Source organism: Podarcis filfolensis (genome assembly GCF_964270895.1).
Source record: "Podarcis filfolensis genome assembly, chromosome: 5".
Classification (NCBI taxonomy): Eukaryota; Metazoa; Chordata; class Lepidosauria; order Squamata; family Lacertidae; genus Podarcis; species Podarcis filfolensis.
Genome location: NC_139608.1, coordinates 95,795,660 through 95,811,959, shown reverse-complemented (window position 1 = coordinate 95,811,959; position 16,300 = coordinate 95,795,660). Strand labels below are relative to the sequence as shown.

General features: G+C 42.4%; 1 protein-coding gene and 1 long non-coding RNA gene across 3 annotated transcripts in view; one reads left to right on the top strand and one right to left on the bottom strand.

The window, feature by feature from the left end:
* Positions 1-16,300, bottom strand: part of PCLO (piccolo presynaptic cytomatrix protein) — a gene marked incomplete at its 5' end in the record, with an annotated part of 240,339 nt that overhangs the window by 17,936 nt on the left and 206,103 nt on the right. For both annotated transcript variants that reach the window (XM_083615376.1, XM_083615377.1), the window contains 2 exons: positions 10,124-10,191; positions 14,923-15,073. In XM_083615376.1, coding sequence (XP_083471502.1) covers positions 10,124-10,191; positions 14,923-15,073 — 219 coding nt within the window. The remainder of the gene's footprint in view (positions 1-10,123; positions 10,192-14,922; positions 15,074-16,300) is intronic.
* The window catches only part of LOC310763617, a 288,221-nt gene that overhangs the window by 109,778 nt on the left and 162,143 nt on the right, over positions 1-16,300 (top strand). The gene's annotated exons all lie outside the window — the stretch shown is intronic.

Genomic DNA, 16,300 nt, shown 5'->3' with positions numbered 1-16,300 from the left:
GCTGGAAACTTCAATTCTTCTCCCACGACACACCTCCACAGCCTCCTCTTGCAGAGTTGGGAACAAGGATCTGTGCCACAAGACATGTGTGACTCCAGCATTGTGACCCTCTACAAGAGCAAAGGTGACCGCCAAGACTGCAACAACTCCCATGGGATCTCCCTTCCGAGTACTGTGGGGAAAGCCTTTGCTCATGCAGTTCTCAACAGAGTACAGTGACTCCTGAGTCACCTTAGAGCTCAGGATTGCAGCCGTAGCCCTGCTTTTATCGTCATTTAAATAAATCTTTTCTCCCCGCATGCTAACAACTGCAAACCATATATAGCACTCAGAACACCAGCTATAAATGGATGCCTTGGTGTGACTCGAATCTGAAGACCTTAAACAGTTGAAAGATTATGTGATTCAGCTTGACAAGTAAGTGAATCAAGGGCTAGTACTCAAGATCTAGATGTAGGAGGTTAAAAAGACAAAAAATACATTTTCAGTGGTTGGTTTCATATCGTGGTGAATGGCACGGTTTAGCGGGAAGACACTCCAATGAAAATTTCTGTTACTATATATCTTATGTGGCTGTTTCTTTGTATATATTTTAAACTTTTTGTACATGGATGTTTTAAGATGGTCCACATCTCTAATGCCTAATAAAGGTTTGGCGAAAGAAAGAAAGGTTTCATATCAGCAGCTCACGCCACACACAGCACACTCACAAGTGGCAAGATCAAATTGTTAATAAAATCCGTTGTCTGATTTCTCTTTCACTGAAATGCTAAGAGATGGCAATGTAGGAAAGCTCTGTTTCTGCACATGACTGTGATATGTTTGGGAAAGTCTTGCTTTTAAGTTTCGTCTCTGTACATGCTGCATAAATCGTTCTGCACAAATCATTCTAATACTAAGACATTCCCTCACCACCCCAGAATGTTCAGTTCACATTGAGTTCATGAAACACCGTACCCTGACCTGTTCTTAATGCATAGTTGACCACATCTATTGGAACATAATTGTTTAAGTCTTGAATTATCAATCATTAGTTATATTTTAATTAGGAGGTTTTCATGCCTGTCTAGTTCTGTGCTCCCTTTCCCAGCCTTTAATCTATCGGTGATTAATGCCTATATGCAACCCTTTGCTTTGTACTTGTGTTAACCAATCAGCAACAATCACGTATGTGGCAATGCTGTAATATTCAATAAAAGGGACTCCCCGAGACTTGCTCGGGAGATGCCTCCCAGATGACACTCGCTACCTGTCTGTCGTTATTTCAACCCAACATGGCAAAGTGGATATGAATGAAGCTAAGTGTGCAAAAGTAGAAAGCCGGAAGGGACTTAACAGTATGCACAGAACGGCCTAGAGAAATCTCAGAGGCAAGATGCACCATCAGAAAAGCAATGACAGAGCAACGCAAAAGCTTCCTTTTATATGTAGAAACAGTTGTCAAGAACCAAGGGATGCTGTTCATCTTATGGAAAGCCCTGATCTTAAAACCATGTTCCACTGACAGTTCTGAGAGGAGGTCACAAAGGGGAAATCAGAACATTCAGATGCAGGAGAAAAAACACAAGTAATAGGCTACTCACATGCTAAATATTGTTTCCTATTACCCTGTTTCTTGACAGGTAGAAAGTTTCAGAGCTACTGTTTACAGGGTCACTTTCCTCACCCAGGGGGGTGGGGCAGAGGTATGGGGCGTATTAGATTCTTGCTACATTTTATCCCTGTTTAGGGAAGTTTTTAATAACTGATGTTTAAATGTACTTTTAATCTTTTGTTGGAAGTGACCCAGAGTGGCTGGGGAAGCCGAACCAGATGGGCAGGGTATGTATGTATGTATGTATGTATGTACGGTATGTATGTATGTATGAATGTATAAATAAATAAATAAATCTCTAGAAAAGAATGTGAGAGGAACAGAAATAATAAGAAATAATAATATTTTTAAAATTTATATCCCATCAATCTGGCTGGGTTTCCCCAGCCACTCTGGAAGGCTTAAAACATACATAAAACCACAACAAAACATCAAATATAAAACGTCAAGAAACAACATATCCTATACAAGCAACAAAGAAACCAATAAATCAACAGAAACACATAACAACAACACTAAACAGTTTACAGTTATACCCAAATTAAAATAACTGCCAACCCCAACTAAACATTAAACCAGCACCAACCTGCCAAAAACCAAAGAGGAACCAAAATTAGAACCGTTTAAAAACATTTTAGTCAGTTGCCCCAACCCAAGAGTTGTTCCAGCAATGTCCCAGTGGCCTCCCAGGAGCCTCCCAGGAGCCTCACATAGAGGAGGGAGAAAGGTTGTTTTCTGCTGCTCCAGAGAAGCGGACACGGAGCAATGGATCCAAACTACAAGAAAGAAGATACCACCTAAACATTAGGAAGAACTTCCTGACAGTAAGAGCTGTTCGACAGTGGGATTTGCTGCCAAGGAGTGTGGTGGAGTCTCCTTCTTTGGAGGTCTTTAAGCAGAGGCTTGACAACCATATGTCAGGAGTGCTCTGATGGTGTTTCCTGCTTGGCAGGGGGTTGGACTCGATGGCCCTTGTGGTCTCTTCCAACTCTATGATTCTATGATTCTATGATTCTCTTTTAGCTGTTCAGGGTGAGTCTGGGCTCTGCCCCCTAGACCAGATCAAAATGGGTCTTGCAGCAGAGAGAAGGTCTTTCTTCCAGCACTCAAGGCAGCAGCAATGAGAGTCCTTCTTCACACAGTGCAGAGTTAAATTATGGATTTCCCTGCCATAGGAGCTAGTGGTGCCACCACCTTAGATGCCTTTAGAAGAGCATCAGACCAATTCATGAAGAATAAGGCTCTCCATGGCTACTACTAGCCATGAGAGTGATGTTCCACCTACCTCCGTTGTTGGAGGTAGTATTGCCTCCAAAGGCCCGTTACTGGGAATTGCAAATGGGGAGAGCATTGTTGCAACTGGGTCCTACGTGCAGACTTCCTACAGGCTTATGTGAGAACAGACTGCTGGACTAGATGGGCCTTTGGCCTGAGCCAGCTGTTCTTATGTTCTTACAGGCAGAAAGCAGCAGGCAGGTACCAAGATATGGGACACCTGGTCTTGAAACATGGTTAGCCCCTGCCCCCAGCAACCACACACCATCAGTTTTACCTTGCCAGCTGATGTTTCTAAAATACAAGAAGAAATATGCTGCTGAACACATATACACTTCCTCTACTTGGCCTAAGTTCCATGGAACGGCCCTGCAAAGAGGATTTTAAAATATGAACCGGCTCTAAGAGTTCTGTGCAAATTAGAAGCTGCCTTGCAAACATCGTCAGTTGGTCCTAAAAACAGCATGATTTTACCAGTGCTTAGCTGGTGAAGCTTTTGAAGCAAAATGATCCCTAATTGTGAAGGAAGCACCATATCTGGCTAAATAGTTGCCAAATTTCCCAGAGTAGGAAGTTTCTGGAGAATGCATAGACTAGGGAGATTGCTAAGAACAATGGGTTAAAGGCAGGGGGAACTTAAAGAAAGAAAGGAAGATTTAAAGTATTCTTACATCATGTGTCTTTAGTGCTATTAAGACTCCATTATCCTGGGGATGACTCCTTCTCCTAGAGTATGTCTTTGCAGTAAACAGCAGCATGCCAGAAAATAAAGAAACTGCTTGTACAGACTGATGCACACAGAGGACCAAATGCAGAGAGGCACCTTTCGATTGCTCTGTACCACTCTCTCAGCATGAAAGCCATTATTCAGCAACAGAGATCAAGCTCACTGATATTTTTCTCCTTTAAATATTTTGGCATTGATTAATCTCAGACTATCAAGAGCCCTAGACAGAAGATGTGACCCTGCTCAGGGCAGCACCAAACATACCTTTGTGATAAATGAGAAGTATTTTTTATGCAGCTATGAAGCAGTGAGATACAGGACACCAACTCCCCCCCAAAATATGTATGCCTCTCTGAAAATGCACTACACAACTTTTGTAAAAAGTTAATATCAGGGCCAGATTAACCATTAGGCAAAGTACAAAATTTGCAGATATATTTGTGGACAATCCCCATTCCCTGTGCCAGGTATCTTAAATCCCCCCCCCCCGTGTTACTGATCTAGAAGCTGTGATGTCATTTCTCCCAGGTAAAGGTAAAGGGACCCCTGAGCGTTAGGTCCAGTCACAGATGACTCTGGGGTTGCGGCGCTCATCTCATTTTACTGGCTGAGGGAGCCGGCGTACAGCTTCCGGGTCATGTGGCCAGCATGACTAAGCCGCTTCTGGCGAACCAGAGCAGCGCACAGAAATGCCGTTTGCCTTCCCACCAGAGTGGTACCCATTTATCTACTTGCACTTCATGCTTTCGAACTGCTAGGTTGGCAGGAGCTGGGACAGAGCAACGGGAGCTCACTCCGTTGTGAGGATTCGAACTGCCGACCTTCTGATCGGCAAGCCCTAGGCTCTGTGGTTTAACCCACAGCGCCACCTGTGTCCCTTCATTTCTCCCAAACCATGAGCAAATCTAAAAACTAGTAACCTCTCCAGTAGAAACATAAATATGATGGAACAGCAATGGGCTGTACTGTAGCACATTTCAGGTGTGGAAGCATCAGAACAGAGGATGGGTGCCTGCATTGGCTCAATGGGCTTCTTTGGCTCTTCCGCACACCCATTTTAGTCCTAAAGGGCTTTGGGCTTGTTCACACTTCCACCTATGCCTTGCTTGGAAAGCATGGGGCGCAGCCGATTTCTGCTTGCCCCACTCCTTTGCAAGGGAAGTTCCGCTCCTTGGCGATAGTGCAGAACAAATGGCCTTCCAGGGGAAACCCGAATGGCGTTTTGCTCTGACTGAGTGGTCAAGGGCGGTTTCCCTCAGGGAAAAGCAGTGGGGCAAGAGGAAGCCGTTTGTCATGCCGCCTGATCCTATCTGTGTTTATCCAGAAGAAATCCCACTTTAGGCACTTCAGGGTATACAGTATTAGTTTATTTTTACTCAGGCCCCTTGCTGGGGATACAATGGGGCTCCACAAGAGTTGTTTCCTGCTGTTGCGCAAAGAACATGATTTATTGATTTATAAGGACTTTCAATGGTTTTTGCAATCTCCAGCCTCCAGCACTTTTGGACATGACTTTGAAGACTAAAACTAAAAATAGATATTCAATTACCATTACAGTGTCTGCTATTAGGGAATTCAAGGTGGCCAGTTTTCTCTGTAAAATCTTGGCTCAATATCCATTTCCCTCAGATCAGCGCTCATCTGGTCAGTAACTATGTTATATTGATTAAAATGATACTCACGGAGCAGGCCATCATTTAAAGAGAAATTGGATCTTTTGTTATATATCTGGTTAATTGTAGAGACAGTAGATAGCATAGATGCTGATGGGCTTGCCAACCAGCGGTCTAAGGGGGGTATAGTCAGAGTTTGAGTAGCATGCAGGATTATTTGCATGTCCGGGGATAAGATCAAGCAACAGTAATCAGCATAGAGATGAAGAACAAAATGGAACATTTCCAGCATGAAAACCATGGAAGAAATTGGGCCTAATCCGGGCCCCGGGAATTAGTTTGCTGACTCCTGCTCTAAAGCTTAGTTTAAGGGATGTTGTGTTAACATTTACATTACAACATAGTTGGGGCTTACCAGGCGGATGCTATAGGGACAACTCAGGTAACAATAACAACCATGTAGTAAACCTATAGAGCTCTGTCTTGGGGTCATCCCAGCGTGTGTAGGAAGTGATTGCACATTCAGAGTATTCAATGATCTCAGTGATTGTTGCACGCAAAGCCAAAGAGGGTGGAAGGAAAGCCTAACTCAGGTGGCATCTCACTTATATTTCAAATAATATCTGTGTGGCGCCAGAAAATAAATAAATTGATCTAAACTGTGAAAAGGTGCAAAAAGGCCAAAAATGGCCCCAAGAGTAGGAAAACTGCAAAAATTACCACCATCAGTGCCACGTGAATCTGACCCACAGCAAAGCACCTGGGGGTACCAGTCTACCTCTGAATCAGAAGCCAGGCACTTCAGGGTACCAAGTCTACCCTCCTTGTTGTCGTTTCCATGTTGTCCTCCAGCAAAGAGGAAGACCCCATTACCACCATTGATGCCAGTCTTCTGGAAATCAGTGAAGGTTTGGGTAGGGTCTGTGAGACTCTTCATTCCATCTTAGGCTGCCCAAAGCTTTCTAGATACCTAGCCTGACCCAACTATAGTGTGACCATCAAGGAATGGCCCATCCCTCATGAGTTGCATGCATTCATTTCTGCTCCTTATGGTAATATGGACTGATAAGGTATTAGGTTTTCTTTAAGAGAGAATAAACAAATCCGGGAGAGACTGCTGCACTAACTGCTGACAGTTACAGATAGGTAGCCGTGTTGGTCTGCCATAGTCAAAACAAAAAAAAAATTTTTTCCTTCCAGTAGCACCTTAAAGACCAACTAAGTTAGTTCTTGGTATGAGCTTTCGTGTGCATGCACACTTCTTCAGATACACTGAGACAGAAGTTGCCAGATCCTTCTATATAGTGAGAAGGTGGGGAGGGGTATTACTCAGAAGGGTGGTGGGAATGGGTGGTTGGCAGATAGCTGAGATGAGCTTGTTGACGACTCTTAACGACTGCAATAGGTCTTACAGGAAAAAGCAAGGGGTGAGAAGGTGAAAAATGGCTTTGTCATGTATAATGAGATAAGAATCCAATGTCTTTGTTCAGACCAGGTCTCTCCATGGTTTTAAGTTTGGTAATGAGTTGCAATTCAGCAGCTTCTCTTTCCAGTCTATTTCTGAAATTCCTTTGTAGTAATACAGCTACTTTGAGATCTTGTATAGAATGTCCTGGGAGATTGAAGTGTTCTCCTACTGGTTTCTCTGTCTTGTGATTCTTGATGTCCGATTTATGTCCGTTTATTCTTTGGCGTAAGGTTTGGCCTGTTTGTCCAATATAGAGAGCTGAGGGACACTGTTGGCATTTGATGGCATATACAATGTTAGACGATGAGCAATTAAATAGTCCCGAGATGGTATGTGTGATGTTGTTGGGGCCAGTAATGGTGTTGTCCGGGTGTATGTGGCAGCAAAGTTGGCATCTGGGTTTATTGCAGGCTCTGGTGCCAGTGTCCGTGTTACGTCTGGTTGTAGTATTATTGTGGGTTAGGAGTTGTTTAAGATTGGGTGGCTGTCTGTAGGCAATGAAAGGTCTTCCTCCCAGAGCTTGAGAAAGAGAACTGTCATTGTCCAGGAGAGGTTGTAGATCTTTGATGATGCGTTGTACTGTTTTAACTTGGGAGCTGTATGTGATGACTAGAGGTGTTCTGTTATTTTCTTTTTTGGGTCTGTCTTGCAGCAAGTTCTCTCTGGGTATCTCTCTGGCTCTGTTGATCTGTTGTCTAACTTCATCTGCTGGGTATTTTAGTTCTAAAAAGGTTTGCTGTAGATCTCTTAGGTGAGAGTCTCTGTCTGTAGAATTGGAACAGATACGGCTGTAACGTAGTGCCTGGCTATATACAATGGACTGTTTGGTATGTTTGGGATGGTAGCTAGAGGCATGTAGATATGTTTGTCGGTCAGTTGGTTTATGGTATAAGGTGGTGTCTATGCGTCCATCCTGTATTTTTATAGTAGTGTCCAAAAAATGTATTTCTTGCATAGATTGATTCATTGTTAGGTTGATTGTGGGGTGAAAATCATTGAATTTCTGGTGGAAGGTGTCCAGGGTCTGTTGACCATGTGTCCAGATGATAAAAATATCGTCAATGTATCGCAGGTACAAGAGAGGTTTGAGTGGAAGGAGTTTAGGAAACGTTCTAAATCTGCCATGAAGATGTTGGCATACTGTGGGGCCATGCGGGTGCCCATTGCTGTGCCGCTGATCTGAAGGAACAGGTCATCACCGAATTTGAAGTTGTTGTGGGTAAGGACAAATTGGCAGAGTTTGGTGGCAAAGTCCGCTGTGGTTTTATCTGAAATGGTGTTCCTTATAGCTTGTAAACCATCGTTGTGTGGGATGTTGGTATATAGAGATTCCACATCCATAGTAGCTAGTATAGTGTTGTTGGGAAGATTATTTAAAGATTGTATTTTCCTCAGAAAATCTGTGGTGTCACGTACTTAGCTGGGAGCACTGATGGCATATGGTTTCAGAACAGAGTCCATATACTGCTGACATTCATTCCAAACCCTATTTTAGCCAGGGCCACTAGGTGGCGCATCGGAAGATGGCTGACAATAACATCTCTCCGACCCACACGAGGTAATTTGGAGGCTATGATGGGGGTAATTAGCCTCCTTAACCCCCCCAGGATTGTGGGGGGGACGGCCCTTGCCTGCTGTGCCCTATACCACCCCCGAATTTGTGGGGGTGGGGGCACTAGGCACAAAGCCCTCCTGTGGGATTCCGGCACTCCTGGACGCCGTCCCTGATTCGCGCCGCTAGTTGCAAGCATCTTCAAAAGAAACAATTTGCAGCCTAAGAGGGAATGAAGAGTCTCACAGACCCTACCCAAACCTTCACTGATTTCCAGAAGACTGGCATCAATGGTGGTAATGGGGGCTCTCAGTCTTCATTCCATCTTAGGCTGCCCAAAGCTTTCTAGCCTGATCCAACAATTTGGACGAGATAAATTGCACATGCTTCAAGGAAAAAGGGGAGTAAAGACTGCTGACAGAAGAGATCTCTGATAACAAGACAAGAATAAAATATGAGAAGATATGTCAAGATACGGTATGACTGAGGGGGGGAAAAACCTGCCTTCCTTTTTCTTATGTGATTTAACAAGAATCCCCTCCCCTAATGAGTCAGAAACTAAGGACTTAAGCTGTGGATTTAAGGCTGTGTGGAGATAAACTTTCGAACCAAAGCAATGTTTCAAGACGAAGCTGGAAAGCTAAGAGTTTTGGAATGATGCAGTTAAAAATGCCGTCGCCATTTTGGGAGGCATTGTTGGAGCTCTTGGGTCTGGGAGGAGAAAGAGAGAAATAGAGTTGTTTACATATCGTGGATCAACTCCTCGGTGGGACTTAAGAGCGACAAATGCCAAATTCATGATGGAAAGAGCGATGCTATCTACGAAGGAGATATATGGAAACCATCTGGACTTAGTGGAGGAACGGGAAATCCACACAGGATTATTATTTTGCTTATCGGCTTAAGGAGACTAACAGAAGAGATCGTAAAGGAAAAATAGAAATTATATGAACAAGATATGATGTGGAAACACCAAGATAAGACTGGATAGAATTATGAATTTTGTCTGGATTGATTGGGACTGATTTGGACATTAACGCAGTAATAAGAAGATGATCTGAATCCCCCTTTGGATCTTGAAGTATGGGTTCCCCCAACAAAATTTAAAAATTTGGCTTTGTAATTTGGAATTTATGTGATGTGATTTAATTTGATGTGATTGGCCAGTTAATAAAAATTATTTTTAAAAAACAAACAAACCCTATTTTAGCCCTTGGAGCAACTAAGATCAGGCTTAGGAAGGTGAGAACGAAAAGCTTGATGCACATTATTTCCCCACGTACACTGATTGCTTTCCTCTATGTCTCCCTGGTTCACTGAACCAAAGATCTTAAGGATCATTAGCTCTTCAGGGTGAAAATAAATCAAATATGCCTACAGGAATAATAATTCAAAAGCTGACACCGTGTTATTTACTACCCACATCTCACCACAGAACTTTGGCTTCCTCTTTGTAGCCATTATTTTACAAACGGCTGCATATATATTTTATACATATGTAAGAGGATTGCAAGTGGAAGCATACACCTTAAATAATGGTCTCTGCATTATAATCGCTGCATAATTATTTTTTGCAAAGAAGCCAGTTGTCAACATTTCATTGCACTTTCTAATATTGCCCTCAACTTGTCCTGTGCAAAAAGAGGTTGATTTGGTTTTTGGTGATGCTGGTGTAAAATTCTCACAACAGGAAGCACCTTTTATATGAACTACAGTCTTTTTCGGAGATTTGTAATTCTCCCTAATGTCACTCTTCATAGCAACATCTGGAAACTATCTTAATGTGTAGCGTGTTTTTCCCCCAGATGCTTCAGTATAGAAAATAAAAGCCAACAGTTAGTTTTCTATGAACTTTTAAAATGTATCGTTCTAGCATTGACAATATTCAGTTTACCTTCAGCCTCCATTAATCCCATTCCTGTTTGCTTCACTGGTTCTTGCCCATTCTGGCTCATCTTTCCTCTGTTGAAAAATACAGTTGAGCAGCTATTAAAAAAAGCCTCCACCATCAAATGATGCAACATACCACCCTGAGATCTAGGGGGATAGGGCGGTATACAAATTTAATAAATAATATTTTTTTGATTTAAAATGTTTACAGGTTGACTCAATATGAAATATTCATTTATTGGAATTCACGACCCATAATGGTTTTTAAATTTGCAAAAAGGCAGCGGCTATCAGCAGAAGCAACCCCTCCTCCCCACCTGCTTGTTCATTTCCAAATGCAGATGTGCAAGCTGTTGAACAATTTGCCACATGAAGCACGCTTTCACACTCAGAAGAGATCCTCTGGTTGTAGCTGGATTCTTTTAACACTAGGAAAACAGATGGCAGCTGAAGGGATTGTCGCACAGGGATATCTCACAACCTGCATTCTGTTGGGAGGTGTGAGCCTGGCTTGGTGTCTGCTCAAGTGCTGGCCACAAGTAGCTTATGCGCTGTTTAAGACGTGCAAGAATGTTGTTTACGTGGGGCAGAGCGGGGCAAGGCCTTCACATGCAGGGACAGCACATCTCGTTTTTCCATGTGAGTTGAAACAGGAAGTGCTGTCCCTCCCCGCCATGCCTCTTCTGGTTTCTGGTGAGATTTCAGCAAGGTCTCACCAGAAATCAGCACTGATCCTGGCACCACTTCTCCAGCAGCAGCAGAGGAAGCTGCTTCACTCCCCCCTGATCACAGGGCACTATGTGAATGTCTTCATGTGCGAACTGTGCCTTTGTCTGTACTCACACACGAAAAATTGGCCAGATATTCACTGTACCTTCTCACTTATCTGTAAATTGAAGGATAATTGATATTGGGCAAACATTTGAAGCCGATGCCATTGGGGTAGTTCTGGGTAGAGCAGTGTCACCCTATTTATTAATTATTATTTTTATTTTATTTATTAAATTTGTTAGTCGCTTTATCTTGCCCAGGGCAACCCAAAGTGACTTACAATCCAACAAACAGACAGCTGACTCCACTCCACAGAGATTCATAAAAACCAAGAGGAAAAAGAAATACCGTATTTTTTGCTCTATAAGACTCACCTTTTCCCTCCTAAAAAGTAAGGGGAAATGTGTGTGCGTCTTATGGAGCGAATGCAGGCTGCGCAGCTATCCCAGAAGCCAGAACAGCAAGAGGGATTGCTGCTTTCACTGCGCAGCGATCCCTCTTGCTGTTCTGGCTTCTGAGATTCACAATATTTTTTTTCTTGTTTTCCTCCTCCAAAATCTAGGTGCGTTTTGTGGTCTGGTGCGTCTTATAGAGCGAAAAATATGGTATATTAAAAACATCTCACCTACTTCTAAAAGGCCAAATGCCTGGTTATAGAGGGAAGTTTTTGCCTGGTGCCTAAAGATATATAATGGTGGTGCCAGGTGAACCACTCTGTGAAGAGCGTTCCATAAACGGAGACCCACCACAGAAAAGGCCCGTTCTTGTGTGGCCAGCCTCTGGACCTCTCGTGGTGGAGGCACACAAAGAAGGGCTTCAGATTATGATTGCACAGTCTGGCTCCATTCGTATGGGAAGAGACGGTCTCACAAATTCTGTATAAACATTTGCTGTCTTAGATTTTACTAATAATCAGGATGTTTTGGTCAACCATATTTCATCGTTCCTCCGTTGAGGGATTACCTGATCAATTTTCAGCTCCAATCAGTGTGTGAGCTCAGGAATCTTTCTATAGACTTCTTTCCTAGAGGAACTTACTTTCAATATTTTAAAACATTCATCCTCAAGCACTTCCCGAAGCTGTATTATATTAGTAGGGATTAGTATAAAATAATTACAGGCCTGAAGTTGAAAAATATGATTAAAACTTTTTTATTTGACTTCAGGGAATAATTTGTTTTTATCTACAGGCAGAAAGATTAAATATAAATTCTTAATCATATGGAAATTTGCAGCATGAATTGACTTTTCTACTAGAACTACTGAAGAGGAAACTTAAAAGAATAAGATGGATGATTTCTTTTTATCTTCTACTGACTTAGCGTACAAAAGCACTGCTGTCCTATAGCAAATCAAGGAAGACTTAATGCATATAAGTGCTTCTGAAATACAATCTCCTGGGGCCAAGTTTTGACTTTATTCCTTTTACGGACTTTAGAACATAAGGTTACGAGCCAGTTCTTTATAACCAAATGGAATCACTAGAGCAGGAAGTTTACTGTTCTTCACTGCTACCTAAAACAGACGCATAGACCTTGTTCATTTGTCATATTGAGCAATAGTTAATGGTCTGTCACAATCACACCTTTCTAGTCTGTTCTACTCATCCCTTATTAGCACATGGAGGAAACAGACTACAATAACTAAACCAGGGATTATAGTTTGTTGTGCCCCCAATAAACCAAGGTTTGTTTGAATGAAACAAACCACAATAATAATATTATAATAATAATTTATTATTTATACCCCGCCCATCTGGCTGGGTTTCCCCAGCCACTCTGGGCAGCTTCCAACAAAATATTAAAATACAATGGTTGGTTAAACATTAAAAGGTTCCCTAAACAGGGCTGCCTTCAAATGTCTTCTAAAAGTCTGGTAGTTGTTTTTCTCTTTGAAATCTGGTGGGAGGGCGTTCCACAGGGCGGGTGCCACTACCGAGAAGGCCCTCTGCCTGGTTCCCTGTAACTTAGCTTCTCGCAGTGAGGGAACCGCCAGAAGGCCCTCAGCGCTGCACCTCAGCGTCTGGGCAGAACGATGGGGGTGGAGATGCTCCTTCAGGTATACTGAGCCGAGGCCGTTTAGGGCTTTAAAGGTCAGCACCAACACTTTGAATTGTGCTCGGAAACGTACTGGGAGCCAATGTAGGTCTTTCAAGACCAGTGTTATGTGATCTCAGTGGCTGCCCCCAGTCACCAGTCTAGCTGCCACATTCTGGATTAGTTGTAGTTTCCGGGTCACCTTCAAAGGTAGCCCCACATAGAGCGCATTGCAGTAGTCTAAGCGAGAGATAACTAGAGCATGCACCACTCTGGTGTGGGATCATAGTTTGTTCATAGCAAACCATTAACTACGATTTTACTATGAAATGTGAAATGGGCCATAGAAGAGAAAGACTTTGCAAGATTATCCAAACTGGGGGAGTAGGGAAGAGAGCAACTGCAACCTATTCTACCCTTATCTCACAAGCCATAGTTCAAGTGGCCATAGTTTACTCCACAGTCCTGCTTCTGAGCCCTCAAACATATTGCCTTGGGAACAAAATAAAGCCTTGCCACTTATTGTGGTCCCCAAATACTGATTAGTCAGTTGATTAATCACTTGGCATTTCCTATGGTCAATAATGATTAGTCAGTTGAGAAGGAAATTTGCATTAGCAGAGTATTTGTCAGCTACTGGCTTATTCATACATTTAATCAGCATAATAAATTCAGTTGATAGCTAGTTTTTCAGAGGGAAATGGGGAGGGTGGCTAGCTCCACCCTCTTCTTTATCTTTCTTCTCCTTCACCCTGGTAGAGACCATCCTATCCTTGGCATAGCCGAGGATTTGTCTATCTCCTTGCTGCCTTTCCTGCCCCACCATGAAAGGGAGGAAGAAAAATTATTAGTGTCACTTCCAACAATATCAGAATTAGGTCATTTTCAAAAGTGGTGGGTTGGTTTGTTGCTTGTAAAACCTACACATATTTTACTTTAAAATGTGCAATTTCCCCCACTCTATTCTGCATTAATAAATTGGGTTCAGTATAACATAGGGGAATGGCAGCTTTCCTCATAGGTCCCCCCCACCCCAGAGTCCCCTGCTCAGGGTTCATTCTAAAACCAAACAACAAAGAAATCAAACTTTAAAAGGTGCCAAGGCAAAAAAAACCTCTCAACCTGTTTGTATTTGCATGTAATTTTGCAGGCTTAGTCCACTCAGGGTGGACTATTATGCCTGAAAACTTCAACCATTTCTATGAAATGGGGGGAAAGTTATAGCCATTTCAAAAATTCCCAATACAGTGGTACCTCGGGTTACATACGCTTCAGGTTACATACGCTTCAGGTTACAGACTCCGCTAACCCAGAAATATTACCTCGGGTTAAGAACTTTGCTTCAGGATGAGAACAGAAATCGTGCTCTGGTGGCGCGGCAGCAGCGGGAGGCCCCATTAGCTAAAGTGGTGCTTCAGGTTAAGAATAGTTTCAGGTTAAGAACGGACCTCCAGAACGAATTAAGTACGTAACCAGAGGTACCACTGTAGTGAATTTGGGAAGGGAACAAAGCTTCATTTCCCCACTAGGTGAACTTTGCATTTAGATCCCAGGCCAAACTGAGCAGCCTCCCAAGTGCTTTAGGAGTCTGAACTGAATCTTGTGGTTGTTGCATGCTTCTTTTTCACCAAACTTTTGTCAGAATTCTAGATTGGCATGTGTCTAGATAATATTTGCTATGACATCTGCTATGTTGGCTAATTTTTTCTTTAAAAAAGATATTATTATCACTGCTCTAATTTTCATTGGTTTGATGACTATATTCTGGGAAAACATACAAAAGTTTAAAATACTGTGTTCAGTGGAACTACAGCTTTAATCCCACCAGTGTACTGTTTAGCACACACATGCATACAATGACGTTGCACGTAAGTATGTGTTGGGAAGCAGGGGGGGGAAATATGGCAGTTCCTTGAGGGTTAAAGTAGGGACCTCTCATTCGTCTTTCCATGGCTAGTAAAAGCAACAACTTATTACATTTTTTAGAAATTCTTACATTCTCGGAATGGGAAACAGATTGGTATCCGCAGTGGTGGCACTGCTGCTGCTTCCTTCACTGTCCATGCTGTATCCGCTGCCAAAGGTACTGGCTGAAGAACCAGTGGAGGAGACTGAACTTTCTCCCGGTCGGTGGTTCGTAGGTCTTGCTGTACAGGGTAGGAATGAAGGATTACCAAACAGCCTAGAGAGACATCAGTGTCAGCAATACAAGTAGCACCTAGCAATCATGTGGAGTAAGAACAGAAAATTCTCACAAAATGTTGCTCTAAATAGGTTCCGGGAAACCTATTCAACAATACACATCAAGGCTAATTTATAACTGGAAAATACAATTTTAATTTCCTCACAATGGTTTGAAAATTGAAACAATATTCATCTAGCAACAGCAATGACATTGTACAATTAATCCTTACTAATTCTGGTCAACAGCTCAAACGTCACACTCCTGAAGGCCTTTTGAGAAAGTGTACACAGTAAAAAGGAGGGGGGACCCCAAATGGTGAATCAGGAACACAGATACTAGACAGGCAACATCTTCTCCAGACACCACATAACTACTTGAATATATTTCTCAACTGCAAGTTAAAAGCTTAGAACATGTTACAGTCTCTGTTTTATTCCAAATATTGACCAAAGGAAACAATACCAGTCCAGTCATGCTGAGTTCACAAATCTCCAACAAAAATATTGGAGAATTTCCCTCACCCACCCACAAATTTATATTCATTCCTTATTTTGATGTCCCCGTGCTTGTTACCTCTCTCATTTGGGGCAAATTGAGAAATATGTGAAGCTGCAATGTCATACAAATTATTCTTGTCAATGATTAACTGCAGCAGTGTACATTTGAGCAACACTATTGCCCAGGACAATACAACACCACTAAAAACTAAAACAGATATTGCGCTTTCTAGAAAATACACATTGATTAATATATGTATATATGTTGTGGGTTGCTGTTGTTGTTTCTTAAAAAATGTGCTCCAGCTATGGCTTATAAGTTTATGATAGTGTATCACAGGTTAGGGCTATGATGCTCCAAAACTTTGCAAACAACTCGTTTCCATATGCTCCAAAGGTTCAGGTCACAGCCCAATACATTTGCCAAATGGGAGTTTTCAGATAAAGCATCTGAGCAATTTCATGAAATTGCATGTCACCATAGAAAGGTGGGAGAGTACCTAGCGAAAGCAAGAGCACTGAAATGTGACAGCACTCAAACAGGAAAAAGCAGAGCCCAGCGACAGCTACAGATTATTGATGTCTATAGACTGAATAATGGGTTGGCTCTCTGAAAATTGTTTCTTTTTTGGCGGTGACAAAGCCCATTTAATTTTTCTGGGAATTAGGTACTGAGAAGCCTATTACAAAGA